This window comes from Lacerta agilis, chromosome 4 (genome assembly GCF_009819535.1).
Source record: "Lacerta agilis isolate rLacAgi1 chromosome 4, rLacAgi1.pri, whole genome shotgun sequence".
NCBI classification, from domain to species: domain Eukaryota; kingdom Metazoa; phylum Chordata; class Lepidosauria; order Squamata; family Lacertidae; genus Lacerta; species Lacerta agilis.
In genome coordinates, this window is record NC_046315.1 from 58,676,679 (window position 1) to 58,694,400 (window position 17,722).

Sequence of the window (17,722 nt, forward strand, 5' to 3'; positions counted from 1 at the left end):
CACATCCAATTGGTGAAATTGATAACTGTATTTCATTGTGTCTTAAAAGGACTTCCTACCAATATTTCCATCAAAAGTGAAGGTGATACAAAAGGTATAAAAGCAAAATAAAAAACAAAAAAATCCTTCCAGTAGCACCTTAGAGACCAACTAAGTTTGTTCTTGGTATGAGCTTTTGTGTGCATGCACACTTCTTCAGATACACTGAAACAGAATTCACCAGACCCTTATGTATAGTGAGAGAGTGGGGAGGGGTATTACTCAGAAGGGTGGTGGGAATGGGTGATTGGCTGATAGGTGTGGAAAACCTGTTGACGACTGTTAACGACTGCAATTGGTCTTACAGAAAAGAGCAAGGGGTGAGATAGCTAAAGATAGTTTTGTCATGTATAATGAGATAAGAATCCAATGTCTTTGTTCAGACCAGGTCTCTCCATGGTTTTAAGTTGGGTAATTAGTTGCAATTCAGCAACTTCTCTTTCCAGTCTATTTTTGAAATTTCTTTGTAGTAAGACAGCTACTTTGAGATCTTGTAAATGGAGATAGAAAATTCATAGGAACTTAGTGATAAGTATAAGCAGTGCACTCACTGGTACAGTGTACTGTCAGGGTTTTTTTTGGGGGGGGGGGCGACAGCCCATGAAATACATTTTGTGATGGCTTGCATAGTATTTTTATCAATATATGAGTACCTGCACCTCATTTACCAAAACCCCTCCATTAAGTCTCAAACTCCCTTATTAATTCATGTGCATGATGATTCACTGCAAACAATAAAGTAAGAATGCTCCCAGCTGGTAGAATTCTAATAACCTTTGAAGCAGTAATCCATTCACATAGTAGCCATTTATTTATTTAACTGTAATTCGCACTTTTTACATAAAGGCAGCTTACAACATAAACCAGTCTATAAATATTCATAAAACATAATTAAAACACCAATGAATCACCATTTCATCATTTTGGAACTTATTTCCCCTATGTGACTACTGCAATAACTTGCTGCCAAGTTAAAGTAGTGCCATGCTGACTCTACTGCTATAGCGTTATATCTACGCTCTCCCTGGGTACTAACTATATTCTGAAATCTTTGGTCCACCTTTCTAAGTTAGCTTAATGGCATAAAAAAACACATATATGCTCTCCCAATAGAAAAGATCTGTTTGACAATTTGAGACAGTTACATCTGCTGCTCTTTTATTTTGCAAGGTGAGCCCAGTAACGGGTATCATTCATTATTTCTTCTTTGGAGGAGCTTTAAGGAGCAGAAGTCAAGAGTCACAAAGGACCCCGTATCAGTCAAAAACACATATTTGTGAAATCTTTATGGATTTAGAAGGCAGTTGCTTGGGCCAGAAAACCAATTATGGTTCTTGGTTCGCAGAGACTAGGGTTGATAAATAGCATTCCATAGAAGGCTAATTGCCTGCTGGTAAGTTCCTTATTAAGTAAGGCATACTCTTACAGAAAAATTGCTACTTATGCAAAAGTCTGGAAGCCATTTTTTATTATTTTAGACATATCCTATGTGATAAGGTATTATCCAGGTAAAGTCCTTCTCCATGTTGGATGACAATGTGTATAACTAATATTGTCCTTTGAGACTAGTTTGCATGCAGTTTGTGGCATTGCACTGTTCATTGGGCTGCTGAAGATAAGAATGAGTGATGATGCCCTATATTTTAATGGAAATTTTTGAGTACGTGCAGCAGTAGGGCGCAGTCTTCAGCAAAGAAAAACGAGCTGACTTGGAGGCAAGAGAGGTCATCAAGAAAGATAAAGAAATAGGACATCTACTCCAGGCTAGGCAAGGCTTTTTAAAGGATATTATGATAATGAGCAAGAACCAATTTAATTTTTATAATGCCACTCTGTTTAACTTTAAAATACAAGGTCAAGGTACTGTGTTTTTTTTTATAATGATTAAAGATTGTGGAATACTCTTTTTGTTTGAACCCTCATATGTTTCGGTTGTAAAGACTGAATGTGACAAGGAACTGGGTTGGAACCAGACATTCCTCCTATGTACAATTAAAGAAGAAAATCTGGTGAACATTTTCATATTTATCTTGACATGAGGATTTATTTTCTTAAGAAGTCACCCTTTTAAAGTTAGTTTGATCCTGGAAGAGTAATATGTCTTATCTTTACATAAAATCTATAAAAACTACATCTATCATACAACTAGGTTCTGAAAATAGTTCCCTCTACAATAAAATTTCAGAGCTCCCTTCTTACAGAAACCTAATTTACACATTAGATGTAAGACTTATATCGCCCACAAGGTTTCTGAACTGTCAAGGTTATAAAAAGTATGATAGATTGTACCTTAAAAACAAAATTCTTACAGGAAGGCTTTATTTTTAATGAGAAGAAATGTGTGGAATATTCTCTTTTTAAAGGCAAAAAAGTAGACTGAAAATGTTCTGTATGGAATCTACAGAGAGGGAATTGTGTGAATGGGCACATTTTTCAGGGGGCAAAAAGCCTCTGATTCTTCATTTCTTTGCATCTTTTTAAATAGAAGTGTTTCTCTAAAATGGTTCCTAGATAAACCCAGTTTCTTATGAATATTTACCGGTACTACATGTGCCTGTCCCTAAGCCAATGCACACCTTTGTTGAACCTTTCTTTCACCACCGGCAAGTAGTCTGCTTGCAAAAAAAGCAGCTGAAAACCATAAGAATAAATATGTTTGCCCTTCAGAGCCAGCCATTGGAGCTAAAATCCTGGCACACCTCCATCACTTGTATCTTCATTTAATGGGAGCAATGGGGAATGACAGAAGCCTCCATTTTAATGAAACAGTTTGATGGCCTGCTTGATGTCTGGGATCTCAAATTTGGGATCTGCACACTGATAGCTTCTTTCTCCCCCCCCCCCCACCGCCCCCCACCCCGGCTTCCTACCAAGATTGCACTTTAGACAAATGAGAGTGATGCACGCAGTGTCCCATGTACACATGGGTGTTCAGCTTCTCATTTCTGGTGACAGCACCCTCACCTTTGAAGGTCAGACTCTTAAGGAGCAAAACCCCATGAATTGCACAGAGCTCCAATTTTCCTGATTCATCTACCCCCCCCCCCTCTCATGGTGCTGCCAGAGGCAGACCACGTCACCCTGTCATCTGGGGTTCTAAGCCTTTGTACATTTACTTGAATCTAAGCCTTACTCAGTTGAACTTAACAAGCATGTATATATTTTTGTTCTGCCCATTCAGTAATGGACTTGAGATTCACCAGAGTTTGAACATGAGCATGTTGCTTAAGTACTGGGACTAATTTGTTAGCTTTGTTGACCATGTATAAGCTGATCTACATTAATTTTAATTTAATTTGTTAGCTATCTTTTGACAGTGATTTATTTATATGCTGCTCCTTAGTCAAATGCCTACTTGTTAGTCATTTTATTTTGTTGGTTTTATTTGTGCCCACCTGAGTGACTTTTTGTTTTCTTACCTGCCCATGGTCCCACCTACCATGTAGGTTACCCAGGGGGAGGAGTAGGAGGTGAGAAAACAAGCACTTTGCCCACGTACTCACCCACCCAAATTCTTGTTTGCTTGCCCAGTTTGAAGCAAATTAGAGGTGAAGGGCAGGGCAGCTTGACCATCTGACCAGCAAAAAGGAATCGTGAAAGAACCATGGTGGTGGAAGCAGTGCACCCTCCTGTCCACATGCCTGCCAAGGTTTATGCTGTAAACCGCCTTATGATCCTCAGATAAAGAGCAGTATATAAATTTAATGATAATAATACAATTAAAAAGCTGCCCACTGCCCAGCAGCTGCTGCTGCTCCTGCTTCTTCCCCACCCAGCCCATGCATAATCTCTACATTCAGTGAAGGGTTAGAATTTGAGCAAACTCATAAATTCGTGAATTTAGCAAGGGTTGGAAATATTACCAGCTAACTTCCTCGGGAGACCAGCTCGGGGACAGCTCACTGGGGGTGGGCCATTGGAGTTAGCCACCTTGGCATCACCAAGCTCCACTCCTGAGTTTTGGAGGGTAGTGCCAAACTTATGAATCTGAAGGGATGAGATGCTGCCAACTTGAATTCCTAGGGGCATGGTCTGATCATAGTTGAAGACCATTCATTTGTGCTGAAAAGTTGCTTGAATCTCTCTCATCTAAATAACTGTGACTTAGTATACAGACTGCATTGTTTGCTCTGCTAGCTACAGATGGAAAATGTGTTCATTGCTCAGTATACCTTTTAAATATTGACACAGAAATATTATGAAATGTGATTACTAAATATGATTCTTATCATGCTGTCCTTTTGGGATTCCAAGTGATCACAAGGAAACATTTCCCTTTAATGTTGCTTGACTACACTTTGAGACGGATAATACAAGAGGAGAAAATAGCGTATTTCTTCTACCTTTGTCTCCTGTCAACTTTGAGAGGATATCCACTGATGAGCATTCTTATTTGAACTTAACATTTTAAAATAAACTTTGAAAATTAGACGATACCGAATCTCACTCCTATCTACTTCCATGTTAAAAGCCAGACTTACCGGTAGTCTTGTTTTACTAATAAAATTTTGGTTTCCCCTTAAAAGTAGTCTTAATGAATTAAGAATCCTTTTATCTCTAGTTTGCTGGTAATTGTTTCTGTCCTTATTAGACCCCTGGGTAGCTTCCTTGTCATCCAGGAGTCGAAGTTACTTCCATAAGGCATTAGCATATTAAACAGATTGGAAAGTGACAAGTTACAGTGTTCTTAATAAAGAAGTAATCAAGGTTTAGAGCATGTCAGCCATATAAAGTAATATACAGTACTTAAGAGGACCTGGAGGCTAGCTATCATAGAGCCAAATACCTTTTTATAGGGTCTCTAAATGATAAATGAAGCAAAATGATTAATATACAGATAACGTTTTTGTCCTGTTAAAATGCAACATTAAATTCATTTCACATTTTTCATTGCAGTGGGCATTTGATTATCTGTCTGGCTGCTTCATCAGTGATACTTTTTATTTCACTTATGTTTTTGTTTGCATTGGATTGACCTTTAAAACAAATAAATGCTTGCGTGCAATAAAGGGTTAGTTCGTGCATTTAGCAAATTAAAGTTGCTGTCCTTTTCACTTTCACAAACTCCCATATTTTTTACACCATTTAGAAATGCTCTGAAGTCAATCCTTTTAAAAAAGTTACATTCATGTTCTGAATGACCCCATCAGAATTTTGTCTTCAGGTTTGCCTTTCAAGATTTGGATGATGGATTGTCAAGAGCACTTAAACATAAGGAAGTGTCCCTTAGCAAGACTTACAAAATGCAGCGTGTGTGTGTGTGTGTGTGTGTGTGTGTGTGCATTCAATGGCATGGCTTTTCCTTACTTCTATTCAGGATTTAATTGAACTGTGGACTTTTATTTTAAAGCCATAACTTTTGTCAAATGCCTTGATGAGTCATAAAAAAACAAAAACAAAAATGGAAACAGAAAAAGAGTGTTTCAGATAGGAATTGTTATATTGGATTAGACCAGTCAATCATACTATAAGAATAAAATAACCTTTATGGGGTTTTAAGAAACTTTTGCCAAAATGTCACATAAATTATTTTCACATGAAATAAATCTAAATGGAAAGGTTATGATCCAAAGTAAACATTAAGAAGCTACTGAGTTTTCCTTTTAAAAAGGCACAGGTCAAAGATATATTAAATAAAATTGGACTGGGGTCTATGGGAATCGATTGTGAACCTGAAAGCCACCAGTTTAAAAATACTGCCTTTACCAAATGAAAGAACACTTGCCATCGAATGCTGGTGTGTGGCGGTTATAGCCCAGCCCAGCCATGCCGGGGGCTATCATCCTACCCCACATGGCCATTGGAGGACGCCATCCTCCTTTGCTGGCCGGGAGGAATTCTGGGAGCCTGCCGTTTTGAATGAGCCAAGCACGGGCCGGTGAGCAGGTGTGGCTCTGACAGCAGACTGGAGTGAAACCTTTCGCCCCTGGTCTTCACTCTGGTCTTCTTGCTGCTTATTTAAGCAGGCCACAGCCATGCCCAGCAGTTAAGTTGGAGCTGGATTCCCCATCCTTCCACCTTCTTCAACAGTTTCTGGTCCTGCTTGATGGTAAGCAGGCAGGCCATGGCATGAGACCAAGCTATGGAATTAATCAGTCGTTGTATTTGGGGCCAGGGAGGCATTTTCCAGCAGACAAATTGTGCCTTGCTGGAGATTTTGCCTACCTCACAGTAACTGTCACAACTTGTTGGCAGATAAGACATTGGGTTGGATCCTTAGTTTAGGCAGGGTTGGGAGTTGGAAGCTACAAAGAATAAGTACCCTGTTAATGGTGGTCCTTGAGGGATTATCCAGATTTTATGTATGTTATAGTGTGACCTAGGTTTGACCCAGCCAAAATAATCAACCAGCAGTCTGGTTAATTCAGGATACATACCCAATACATGATACATACCCAATGCCTACAGCAAAGCCCCCTTACATCTGTAAAGTTGTGGCTTATTTGAACCTAATATTGTTGTCCTGTGTCTTTATAGATCATCCTTGCATTGGAGCCCACCAGGCATGGGCTCCCTGCAATTCGACCTGCAACAAAGTCACATGATTAGGGCAAACCAGTATTGTCTAAACCTGAGCACCACTCTCTCTTGTCTTCAAGTTGGGGACAATAATACTTTAATCTTGTAAAGATTGTTGTAAAGCTAATTAAGATTATGCCTGTGAAGTAGGTTAATAATAGTAATAATAGCAACAACAACAACAACAAATTATTATTTATACCCCACCCATCTGGCTGAGTTTCCCCAGCCACTCTGGGTGGCTCCCAATCGAGTGTTAAAAACAATACAACATTAAATATTAAAAACTTCCCTAAACAGGGCTGCCTTCAGATGTCCTTTAAAAATAGCATAGCTGCTTATTTCCTTGAGATCTGATGGGAGGGGGTTCCACAGGGCAGGCACCAGTACCGAGAAGGTTGGACAATCCAAGTGCTATATAAATGCTAAGCATTATTATTATTAAATTAACTTGAGAGACATTGTCATATTAACATGTATCCTTACTTAGGTATCTATGTGGAGTCCCAAATAATAATGCCCTGCACTGAAATGCTTTTAGGAATCAATTTTTATAAACGATGAATGATCCTTGAGGTGTTTTTTTTAAGGCAAAACTGTTGGCAGCAGTCTTTCTGTAGTCAAATGCCTCCTTGCATAGTCATAAGATACAGCTACAATTTATAGTCGTCCTACAATTGCCATCCTCATTGTCTTCTGTCCTTATCCTTTCCCTCTAAGGAAAAGGATATGTTTCCACAACATGTGGGTCCTACTTTTTTCAGTCTGCAAGTCATAGGCACACATCCCAGTCTTGGTATCACTGGGTTTTTTTTTCTTATCAGGGGACATATAGTGATTGCTCTTAGATCACTCTAAGGAATGATATGGCCACCATGTTGAAGCCCATCTATGTTACCAGCCTACCCTGAGCAGCTGTGGCTTTCTCCAAACCATTGCACACATTTATTTATTCATTTTGCTATATATGGTGTAATAGGGATGAGGGTGCGGGGAGATGACTACCCGGTCTTGAAATGTGGAGGCAGCTGCCACAGAGAGTGATTTAAAACCCTTCCATGCATCAGCTGTGGCATGTCCGCAGGTCCTTTGTTTCCATCTTTTATTAAATGTGATGATTTTGCAAAGTTCCTAAAAGCAAGAAAGATCCAGGGACATTTCTCATGCCTGTCAAAAGTAATTTTTAATATTATGGTGCATGATAAATACTTCATGCTCAGTGTGAAACAAATTTTTGGATAAAAAAATCTATAAAGTTTCTACCCTGCTTTAAAAAGAAGAAAATGAATATGTTTGCAAATTGTGAAGAGGCACAAATTCAAAAAAACTACATCTCTCTCTTTCTAGTTTGTATGTATATTCACTTTTAATATTTCAATAATATATCCATGATACTTCAATATTCAGTCTTGGGTAGCTTCCAGTGTTCCTATGCTGCCCTAAAGAAGGTCTGAGTTTCATCCCAGACATAAACCAACTGGATGACCTTAGGCAAACCACTCTGTTTCCTCCTACTCCATTTGTAATATGGATAATAAAACTGGCCTACATTACACACTTGTTTTAAGAATAATTGAGATAATGTAAGTGAAGCTCTCTGAGCACTGAGGAAAATGCTATATAGTTGGGGATGCAAATGGTGATATTAAATGCAACTAGAACAATTAGCATGTTTTGCCATTACTCTGCTTTGCTTTTTAACTCTCTCTAAAAATCATCCATTTGAGGTGTGTGTGTGTGTATTCTTACATGATTGTAATGATAATTGTAGGATGAAGGTGAGAAGTACTCAATTTATTGAGTGATTGCTGTATGGGGTCCTCTGATTTCTTTCATTCACAGATAGGCATGATAAATTTGGATTGATGAGCATGTTTTCAAAGGTCCTCAACATTATCTACTAAATGTTTCCATGTGGGTTAGGGATGGAGCTGGTCTTTGCATTTCTGACTGATGTACAGCCAATAATGAATATGGAGTATATTTCAGACACCTGTGTATCAATAGTTGTTTTCCCTAAGGGGGAAAAATGCTAATGTGTTTTTTCGCATTTAGTTTTTCTTTTCGATTTTTTTTACTTGTTATAAATCACTGTAAAGCTTACCTTAATATATTTATATTGAAACATTTTTCTTTTTAAAAAAAATCCCTCATGGAGAATTGTCCCTCCCCTGGTTTTAAGGAATCTCCAAAAATCATACCTTATATACATTAATTAGTTATTTCCCTTTACTTTCTATGTTAACTGCTTTCTATTCTTGCCCTTGGAATAATTTTCAAGAATAATTAGCTGGTATCAGAAATTAATGTAATAATTAGTAAGGCTTTGATGAACTTATCAAAGGTTACACTGGCATCCAAACTGCATTGCTGTAATAGAGTGTAGATCTCAAATACTGCAACTTTGATCTTCTAGCCAGTAGAAAGAAAGAGAGAATTATCTGAACAATTTAAGTGCATAGAGTGATGGCTTATCTGTGACAGCAGATTTTGAGAATCTCTACATTCATCATCATCATCATTTTATAATCCACCTTTTCTCTATCAGGAGCTCAAGGCGACTTACAGATAGAATAGGAACAGCTTTATGATCTGCATGCATATAATATATGCAATCAGGGTTCATTTTTTTCCAAAAGAATGTTCTGCCAACAAGTGAAACTGACAGACATTAAATGCTTGTTTTTATTATTTCATCATGTTGGTACAGGGATTTTCAATAAAAATAAATTACCTTTGAGCATGCTTGGCTGATACCGTAAAAATATAAAAGATCAATTTGATTGATAGTAGAAATGCTTCTCATTATGCTTAACTGTAAAATATTGTATCATTCAGAGACAACAGGAAATGAGATACATGAAACTATTCAAAAATAAATGCATGGGTTAACTATGTGATAAGAGAGAACTCATGAAAGAGGCTGTATTATTTTAACAGTCATCATGAATTTTGGTGACATCTACACAGCAACAGAAGATGTTTCTACATTAATATTTTATGTCTAATCATGAAATATCTTCCCTTGTTTTGGACAGTATGCCAGAAAGATCTGCATATTTTGACATTGAAATACAAGTTCCTCTACAGTATAATACATGTACCAAAAAATGACTTGTTGAAAATTAAACCATTAATTTGCTAATCCAAGGGTGTTTTTTTAAAAAAGAAAAGCCTCTATGAACCCATGTTTATTGTGACAACCACCTCTGTGTTTCCCTAGATTCAGGGAATAATTTTAAGATCACTTCCCAATGATTTGTAATTGGAAATGTTTTCCAATTACTAAGTTCATTTGTTGTTGTTGGCATCCATTCATTAGTAACAGTGAATGAATACTAGTTGCAAATAAAATTTCAGGCAAGTTTAGGAGTTTGTTTGCTAAATACAAGTAAAATAAACATACTGATTTACTTTACCCTTTAGGATATCAGAATCCAAGTTTTCTAGAAAACCCACATCAGTGCAGATGACGCTTGGGGTCCCTTTCAACTCTATATGATATCTATTTACTTTACTTACTTATTTCATTTATACTCTACTTTTCCCCCAAAGAGCTACAAAGTGGTATAGATGGTTCTCCCCTTCCTCATTTATTTCCCACAACAACCATGAGGGATGGGGGGGCTGAGAAGCAGTGACTGACCCCCCCCCCAGGTCACCCAGTGAGCTTCAAGGCCAAATGTGAATTTGAACCCTGGTCTCCCAGGTCCTAGTCTGGCACTCTAACCACTATACCACTCTGGCTCTCTTAATCGTACACCTAACAGCTTGTCAATTACCATGCAATAGGGGCTTGCGTGGGCATGCTTTTACTTTTACAACCAATTTATTAACATAAATGCCCATAGATAAATAAAAATGTGTATTCCTATTTCACACAAACCAATGTCAAAACATAAAATTTTACAGCTCTCATGACCAGTTTGGCACTCTTACAAAATGGAGCTTGTTTCTGTATATTTTAAAATACCTTATTCATAATTCATGTGCACTAAACTAGAAATAATCCAGAGCTGTGTGGAGTTCTGAGGCTCACAAGAACATCCAAGTCCACAGAACTGCCCTCTTTTATGTTGTGAGGGAGAGGAATGTTATATCCATTGGGTATACCAAATATTACCCAATTTACAGAATACAGTGGGGATATCTGTATACTTGAACTGCCCGACTCCTTGTGAATTGAAGCCACTGTGACAATTCTGGAAGTCAACCAAGGAAGATATATAATGGCCTAGTATCAAACATCTAAACATTGCTAGGGTTTGTTCATACAACCTTTTGTTGCAGGTAAACAAATTGATTTAGGGAAATCTATTTATAGGTAGAGCTGTTACAATAATCTTAATTGTATATATTATTATTATTATTATTATTATTATTATTATTATTATTATTATTCAATGGCATATATATTTTATAAATGCAGGCTTCATTATACCTGCACTTGTTTTACAATGATTATTAGAGATAGTTCTGATGAACCTTATATGGCAGATAGGAGTAAGTCACCAGGCAGTTTGTATATGCTTCTATCAGCTGGTAATTCTTTGTACAAATGCAAAATAATGCATGCAACTGTCCTTTAAAAACTTGCTATGCTTCACTGAGAAATTATATATTTATATGAAGCAGAATGCCATCTGTGGTTACAGTACATTAGTTAAAGTAAAATTACAAGGACTATCAATCCTGTTTCCAGTATAAACTGATCACCATCTGTGATCAGGAAGAATTTCCCTCCTTCTATTCCATCTTTGCAATGTTATGCAATTAAATGCATTATGGAAGATTTATATCCCTATAAATCAACCAGTAATATTTACTCTCAGTATCTATTAACATTACAGAGCCTTTTTTGTTTGTTTGTTTCCCACAGGGAGGTAAGTTGTCCCTATTAAAAGTTATCATTTTGATCACTTTTAGCCATTGTAAATGGTCGTAATTTTAAAATGTGTGTCTAACATTGTAGTTTCATGAGCTGCTACCCGACCAGTGTCTATGTGCTGCCTGCACTTATGTTGCTTAACTGGTGGTTTGGCACAGGGCATTATTTTAAATGTATGAAGTAGTGGGGAATTTCCTCATCAGAAATCATGAATTCTCCACCAGTGAGCTCAAGAGCTTTTCCTCTTGTAAAATGCCCCTTTCAGCTCCCTCTTGTTTTTTCTTCAATATGAGAACATCACTACATTATGTGATTATAACTCCCACTAATTTGTTGACATTGTTGTGGACAGTAATTGTGTAATTTGAGCAACCTACGTGATTAAATGTTTTACACTGCCTCACAACATGGGATCCAGTCACAAGGAAGTAGTTACACCACACTGAACATACACAGTTGTACCTTGGTTTTCGAACAGCTTAGTTCTCGGAACGTTTTGGCTCCCAAATGCCACAAACCTGGAAGTGACTGTTCCAGTTTGCAAACTATTTTTGGAAGCCGAATGTCCAACAGGGCTTCTGCAGCTTCTGATTGGCTGCAGGAACTTCCTGCAGCCAATTAGAAGCTGTGCTTTGGTTTCCAAATGTTTTGGAAGTCAAACGGACTTCCGAACACATTCCGTTCGACTTCCAAGGTACAATTGATCTGTAGTTTACCCCGCACAAAGCTACAGTTTCCAGCACTCTTAATAACCTACGGTTCCCAGGATTATTTTGGGGAGAAAATGTATGCTCATTCTGTATGCAACCATAGTTTGTTAATTTAATATTGTTTAAATGCAATTTTGAGAATCTCATGGGGGCAGGCACTACTTTTGGCAGTTTTACCACTCATGTCCTCCTTTTGAATTTGAAATGAAAATGGAAGAATAATAGAATTATAGCGTTGGAAGGGGTCCAGAGGCCCAACCCTCAGCAATGCAGGAAGCCTGCCCACAGCCATCTCTGGGTTAACTCAAACCACCAACCTTCTGGTTAACAGCCAGATGCACTGACCCATTGTGCCATTATCACACTTGTGTCAAAATAAGACTTTCCCTTTCCCACCTGCATAATTCATTCACCTTAAATAAACTGCTACATGTTCACATGCATTATTTGCAGATCAGAATTAAGGTTTACAAAAACATTTAGCTCCTGCATGTGTAAGGTCTCTGAAACTTGCATACAGACTATTAAATAGTGGGTGGACATAGCAGACGACACAGTGATTCTTCAAGCAGCTCTGTTTATTCTCAGGCTGGAACAGAACTGAACTGAAGGGCTCAGCAGCCTGCTTATATACAACTCATCTACAAGCAACAGTAACAACTTTCTGTAGTTACCCAATCCCTGAACGTCACTTTCAATCCCTCATTTGCATGTGCGGACCTGAGTGAAAACTGCAGCAGAATGAACTATATACACACACCCCTAGTGGCCTAGGGTGAGAACTTCAATACATAACACAGACAGTCTACTTTTGCTTTTAAAATTTACCGGTACATCTCAATTCCCTCCTTACCACTGCTGTGTTGCTGTGTATTAGGCTGCTGTGTATAAGTTAGGCAATGTATACTGGTTTGATTTACTTGTCATAAGAAACTGCCCTGTGCTTGAAAGCGTTTTAGACTAAATTGTTTTATCATTATGAATTTATTTGTTACTGTAAAAGCATTAATTTTCACAGACTTGCTGCTGCTGATATGATATCATTTACATAGATGTTTAATTGTAACTGAACATTAGTAAGGTTACCAGATTATTTTCAATGAATCCAGCTGTGAAACTTTTCAACTTCAATGGATTTTATATGGGGACTGATTTGTAAATCTGGGGACTGTCCCTGGGAAACGGGGACGTCTGGTAACCTTAAAGCAATGTCTGGATAGATCACCTAAATCCTGTAATCTGAATGTTCTGTGCAACTGAATGCATAATGTGCTTCTTTCCCCCAAAAAAATTCAATATAAAGCACTTCTTTAGTAAGAGAATACTAGTTTGGATTCCCCTTACAAATATTTATGTGAAAAGAAACCCACAAATATACCAGTGAACTGCAACATCTCACTGTGATAAAAAGTAATTTAAACGTTTAAAGTTCAGCCTTTGTCAAACAAAGAAGAAAAAAGTAATGTTGATTAAATAGTTTGGGCAGGCATCCAATTCCACTATTCTTTTCTTAAAAAAAAAAAAAAGTACAGTCCCACTCATTTTTCAATTGCAAGCTCTAATTTGCTGCTGTCTTCTAATTCCTCAGACTATAGAGTTTGTGCCAAGAGTACTAAACCTGAAAAGGTGTAGTATAACATAGTTTAAAGCCCATAAAGATGACTGCTGTTGCCATAAGATTCCATTTTGCTTTCTATGATTTTTAAAATTGACATGAAACCCCATATCTGGAGAATTGTGCTATGTGCCATCAGTATGCACTGCGCGGATGACACTCAGCTCTATGTCCTTTGGGCATCCACAATTCCCAGGTAAAGTGCCTGGAAGGATGGTGTTGGTTCTACTCCAGGAACTAGATTAAGCAGATTATCTAGCTCACAGTAGGAAACATCTGGCCTGCACCTAAGTAGTCCTGCCATACCTCCTCATCTGGCAAGGCCATTTTGGCCAAGCAAAACCATACCCACTTACTCTACTCCTGACATCAGAAAGTGCAGACATGGCAGGACAAAAAGGGGTCTGAAGCACTTTTAAGCACTGAAAATCATGTTTCAAATGACATGGGGGGCTCAATGCAAAGCCTGATGTTCATCTGATTGTAGTGTCTTCAAAGCATTACATGGAACTCTATGCATTCACCAGCAATGACTACGGTAATTGTCAGGGCTTTCAAAGAGCTTCACACAGTGTGCTTGCACCCCGTGGTTTAAATTCAGGTAAAAACATTATGACATCAGGTGAGTGTCCCTGCTCACCTGTCAAACTTGACCCAGGAGTGGGGGGTGGGGGGAGATAATAATTCAGCCCACTGGCCCAATCCAGTTTATTGCCTTTGATCTAGAGCCATTTCAGTCTGCATTCAGGGCTGGATTTGATACTGAGACAGGTTGGAGAGCCTGAAAGCTGACCTTTGAGAGGATAGAATCAGGGGTAGACATGCAACCCTATTGATTCCCCAACTTCAGTGGTGTGCATTGAAAGGGAAGAAAATAATAATTGCAGTTTTAGTGCTATTTTCATTGAGACTGTAATCACAGATTTAAGGGACTATGAATCTGCATTAACCGAGTTTATCATGTATGCTACCAATGTTATCTCTATATTTAAAATAAACAGTCATGTGTATATAGGAGTCGCTTACGCATGATTTCCACCCTATCCTTTTCTGTACTGAAGAGAGCGTCATTTAAAACCATTGTTTCATATTGTTTTAATATAGTTGTCACTATTGCCACTACTTCACAATTACTTATGCTTTAGTGAACTGGCTCTTTCAGAGGCAGCATTTTTTGACAGGATACACTGCTTTCTGAAGTGTCAATTCAGCAAGGCAAAGGACTAATGAACTAACATCAGCAAAGAGGGAACTGCAGTGAAGATATTTTTAAAACTGCAAACTCTTTTGAAGGTTTGAAGTAAGAAAGACATCAAGGCAACTGCAGGACTCTTGCCCCTTACTGTTATACAGTAAGCAAATACCGTAATAATAAAGACAGACAGACAGACAGACAGACTATTCCCAGGCACAAGAGAGCTGTTGGCAAATGTTGGAGGCTCCCATGTTTTAAATCTGTCAAAATGTAGTTATATGAAGACTTTTGAAAGCTGCTGTAGCATACAAGGTAGGACATTAAGCTACAAATCAGGAAGTTTCTTGTTTGAAACTTGCCTCTGTCGTGGGCTCATTGCATGGCCTTAGACAAGCCATTGTCTCTTGGCCTCAGTTCTCTGATCTGCCATGGTAGTTGAGAGGGATTCTAACCATGGTTTTTTAGGGGTCCCAGTCATAAGGAGACTTCTAAGCAATCTCAGCCAAGCATGCTTAGAATCCTCCATATCTTTGCGCCGATGGCACAAAAAGACCTTGGGAGTGGGACTTCCATGTGTAGTTCAAGTGCCCTTTTCAGAGATTCACAGTGAATGCCTAAAGAGAGCTAATAGTTTTGCTATTTTTTCTAAAGCTTGCTTATAGATTTACTTTGTGTTGTGCAATCAGAATTTATGCCCAAATCAGTTAATGTTGTGCAGCATTTAAATTGTAAGTTTTATTTACTTGTTAACAATATTTATCTTGACTTTTAAAAAAAAAATCTGAGGCAGGTTTACATAATTTGAAAACAAAGTGATAACAGTAAAAGCAGCAGCAACAACAATATTATCATAGTGTCATATATTTTTTTTTAAAAAAAGTAAACAAACATTATGTATAATTATCTGGAAATTACTGTTTCAGTTGGTTCAGTAATTAAGCCCAATAACAGGTAGGTAGCCGTGTTTTTCTACCATAGTCAAAACAAAATAAATACAAAAATTCCTTCCAGTAGCGCCTTAGAGACCAACTAAGTTTGTTCTTGGTATGAGCTTTCATGTGCATACACACTTCTTCAGATTCACTGAAACAGAAGTCACCAGACCCTTATATATAGTGAGAGAGTGGGGAGAGTATTACTCAGAAGGGTGGTGGGAATGGGTGATTGGCTGATAGGTGTGGAAAACCTGTTGACGACTGTTAACGACTGCAATTGGTCTTACAGGAAAAAGCGAGGGGTGAGATGGCTAAAGATAGCTTTGTCATGTATAATGAGATAAGAATCCAATGTCTTTGTTCAGACCAGGTCTCTCCATGGTTTTAAGTTTGGTAATTAGTTGCAATTCAGCAACTTCCCTTCCCACTCTCTCACTATATATAAGGGTCTGGTGACTTCTGTTTCAGTGTTATCGGAAGAAGTGTGCATGCACACGAAAGCTCATACCAAGAACAAACTTAGTTGGTCTCTAAGGTGCTATTGGAAGGAATTTTATTTATTTTGTTAAGCCCAATAAGTAAGTTTCATATTATTTCATTTCTGGAATCACCAAAGATTACCTTTGATGGAAGGGGAGGAAAATGGACGGCAGCTAGACATGATGGAGACTGTGTTGTGACTCCACAGACCATTGCTGGAAGCTGCAGGAAGGGAGAGTGGACCTGTGCTCAGGTTCTGCTTTCCCATCTGCATCTGGTTGGCCACTGTGAGAACAGGATGCTGGACTAGATGGGCCATTGGCCTAATCCAGCAAGCTCTTCTTACATTCTTTTTTGACTTAAAACAATACAATTAATAGAAATGCAATTCATACAGATACATTTAAAATAAATAACAACTAAAAGTGATTGTACACTAATAATAATTAATAAACAAAATAAGGTCATAAAAGGACCATGTACACCCCCATTAAATCCAAGCTTCTTTTATATTACTGTACCATGAACCCTTATCTATCTAGTCACCTTTCTATGTTTTAAAAATCAGTTTAATATTCTGCCACATGATGTTACTGTATTCGTCGTTTCACTTAGGCTTCATTAAGATATGGCATACTTGCACAGTTAATCCATAATTAGCATCACACTTTACAAGTGCTTTATCTCACAGACTGGCCCATACATAAGTGATATTTTTGTACTCCAATTTTTCAGTCTAGATGTTCATTTTTCTGGAATGCAGATGCTGCACACATATGAGTCAGTACTGTATTCAGGTAAGCATCTTTTAAACACGATATTAGGCGCACAGGGCATTTATATAAGCAAGTTTTTCTCTACCATGCTTGCATTTGGCATAGCACATTTTGATCTGGTCATTGTTCTCCATTTTTATCAGATTATTTGGTCTCTTGCAGGACCTCCAGGATGGCATTGGGAGACAGCAAGCTGTTGTCAGAACATTGAACATAGCTGGGGAAGAAATTATTGAGCAGTCATCAATAGCCGATGCCAGTGTATTGAAGGGGAAACTGGGAAGCCTGAATTATCGGTGGAAGGAACTCTGCAAACAACTGGCGGAGAAAAAAAAGAGGTGGGCTAACATAGCAAGTAAATGTTATTTATGATATTTCAAGCTGAGTTCTAATAAATTAAGGAATTTCATTAGTAATTGTGTTAAAAAAGCTCATGAACAATCAACATATCCATAGCTTCCCATTGTATGTGTATTTTGTTTATAATCATAAAATACTGCCACTACCAAATTATATTATTATTTTTGTGCTTTATTTTTGCATTTATTTATTTTGGAAAAATCTG

At 37.8% G+C, this 17,722-nt stretch overlaps 1 protein-coding gene across 6 annotated transcripts in view; it reads left to right on the plus strand.

Annotated features, from left to right (window-relative positions):
• Positions 1-17,722, plus strand: part of DMD (dystrophin) — a 1,040,101-nt gene that overhangs the window by 645,845 nt on the left and 376,534 nt on the right. For all 6 annotated transcript variants that reach the window (XM_033147196.1, XM_033147200.1, XM_033147197.1 and 3 more), the window contains one exon: positions 17,320-17,495. In XM_033147196.1, coding sequence (XP_033003087.1) covers positions 17,320-17,495 — 176 coding nt within the window. The remainder of the gene's footprint in view (positions 1-17,319; positions 17,496-17,722) is intronic.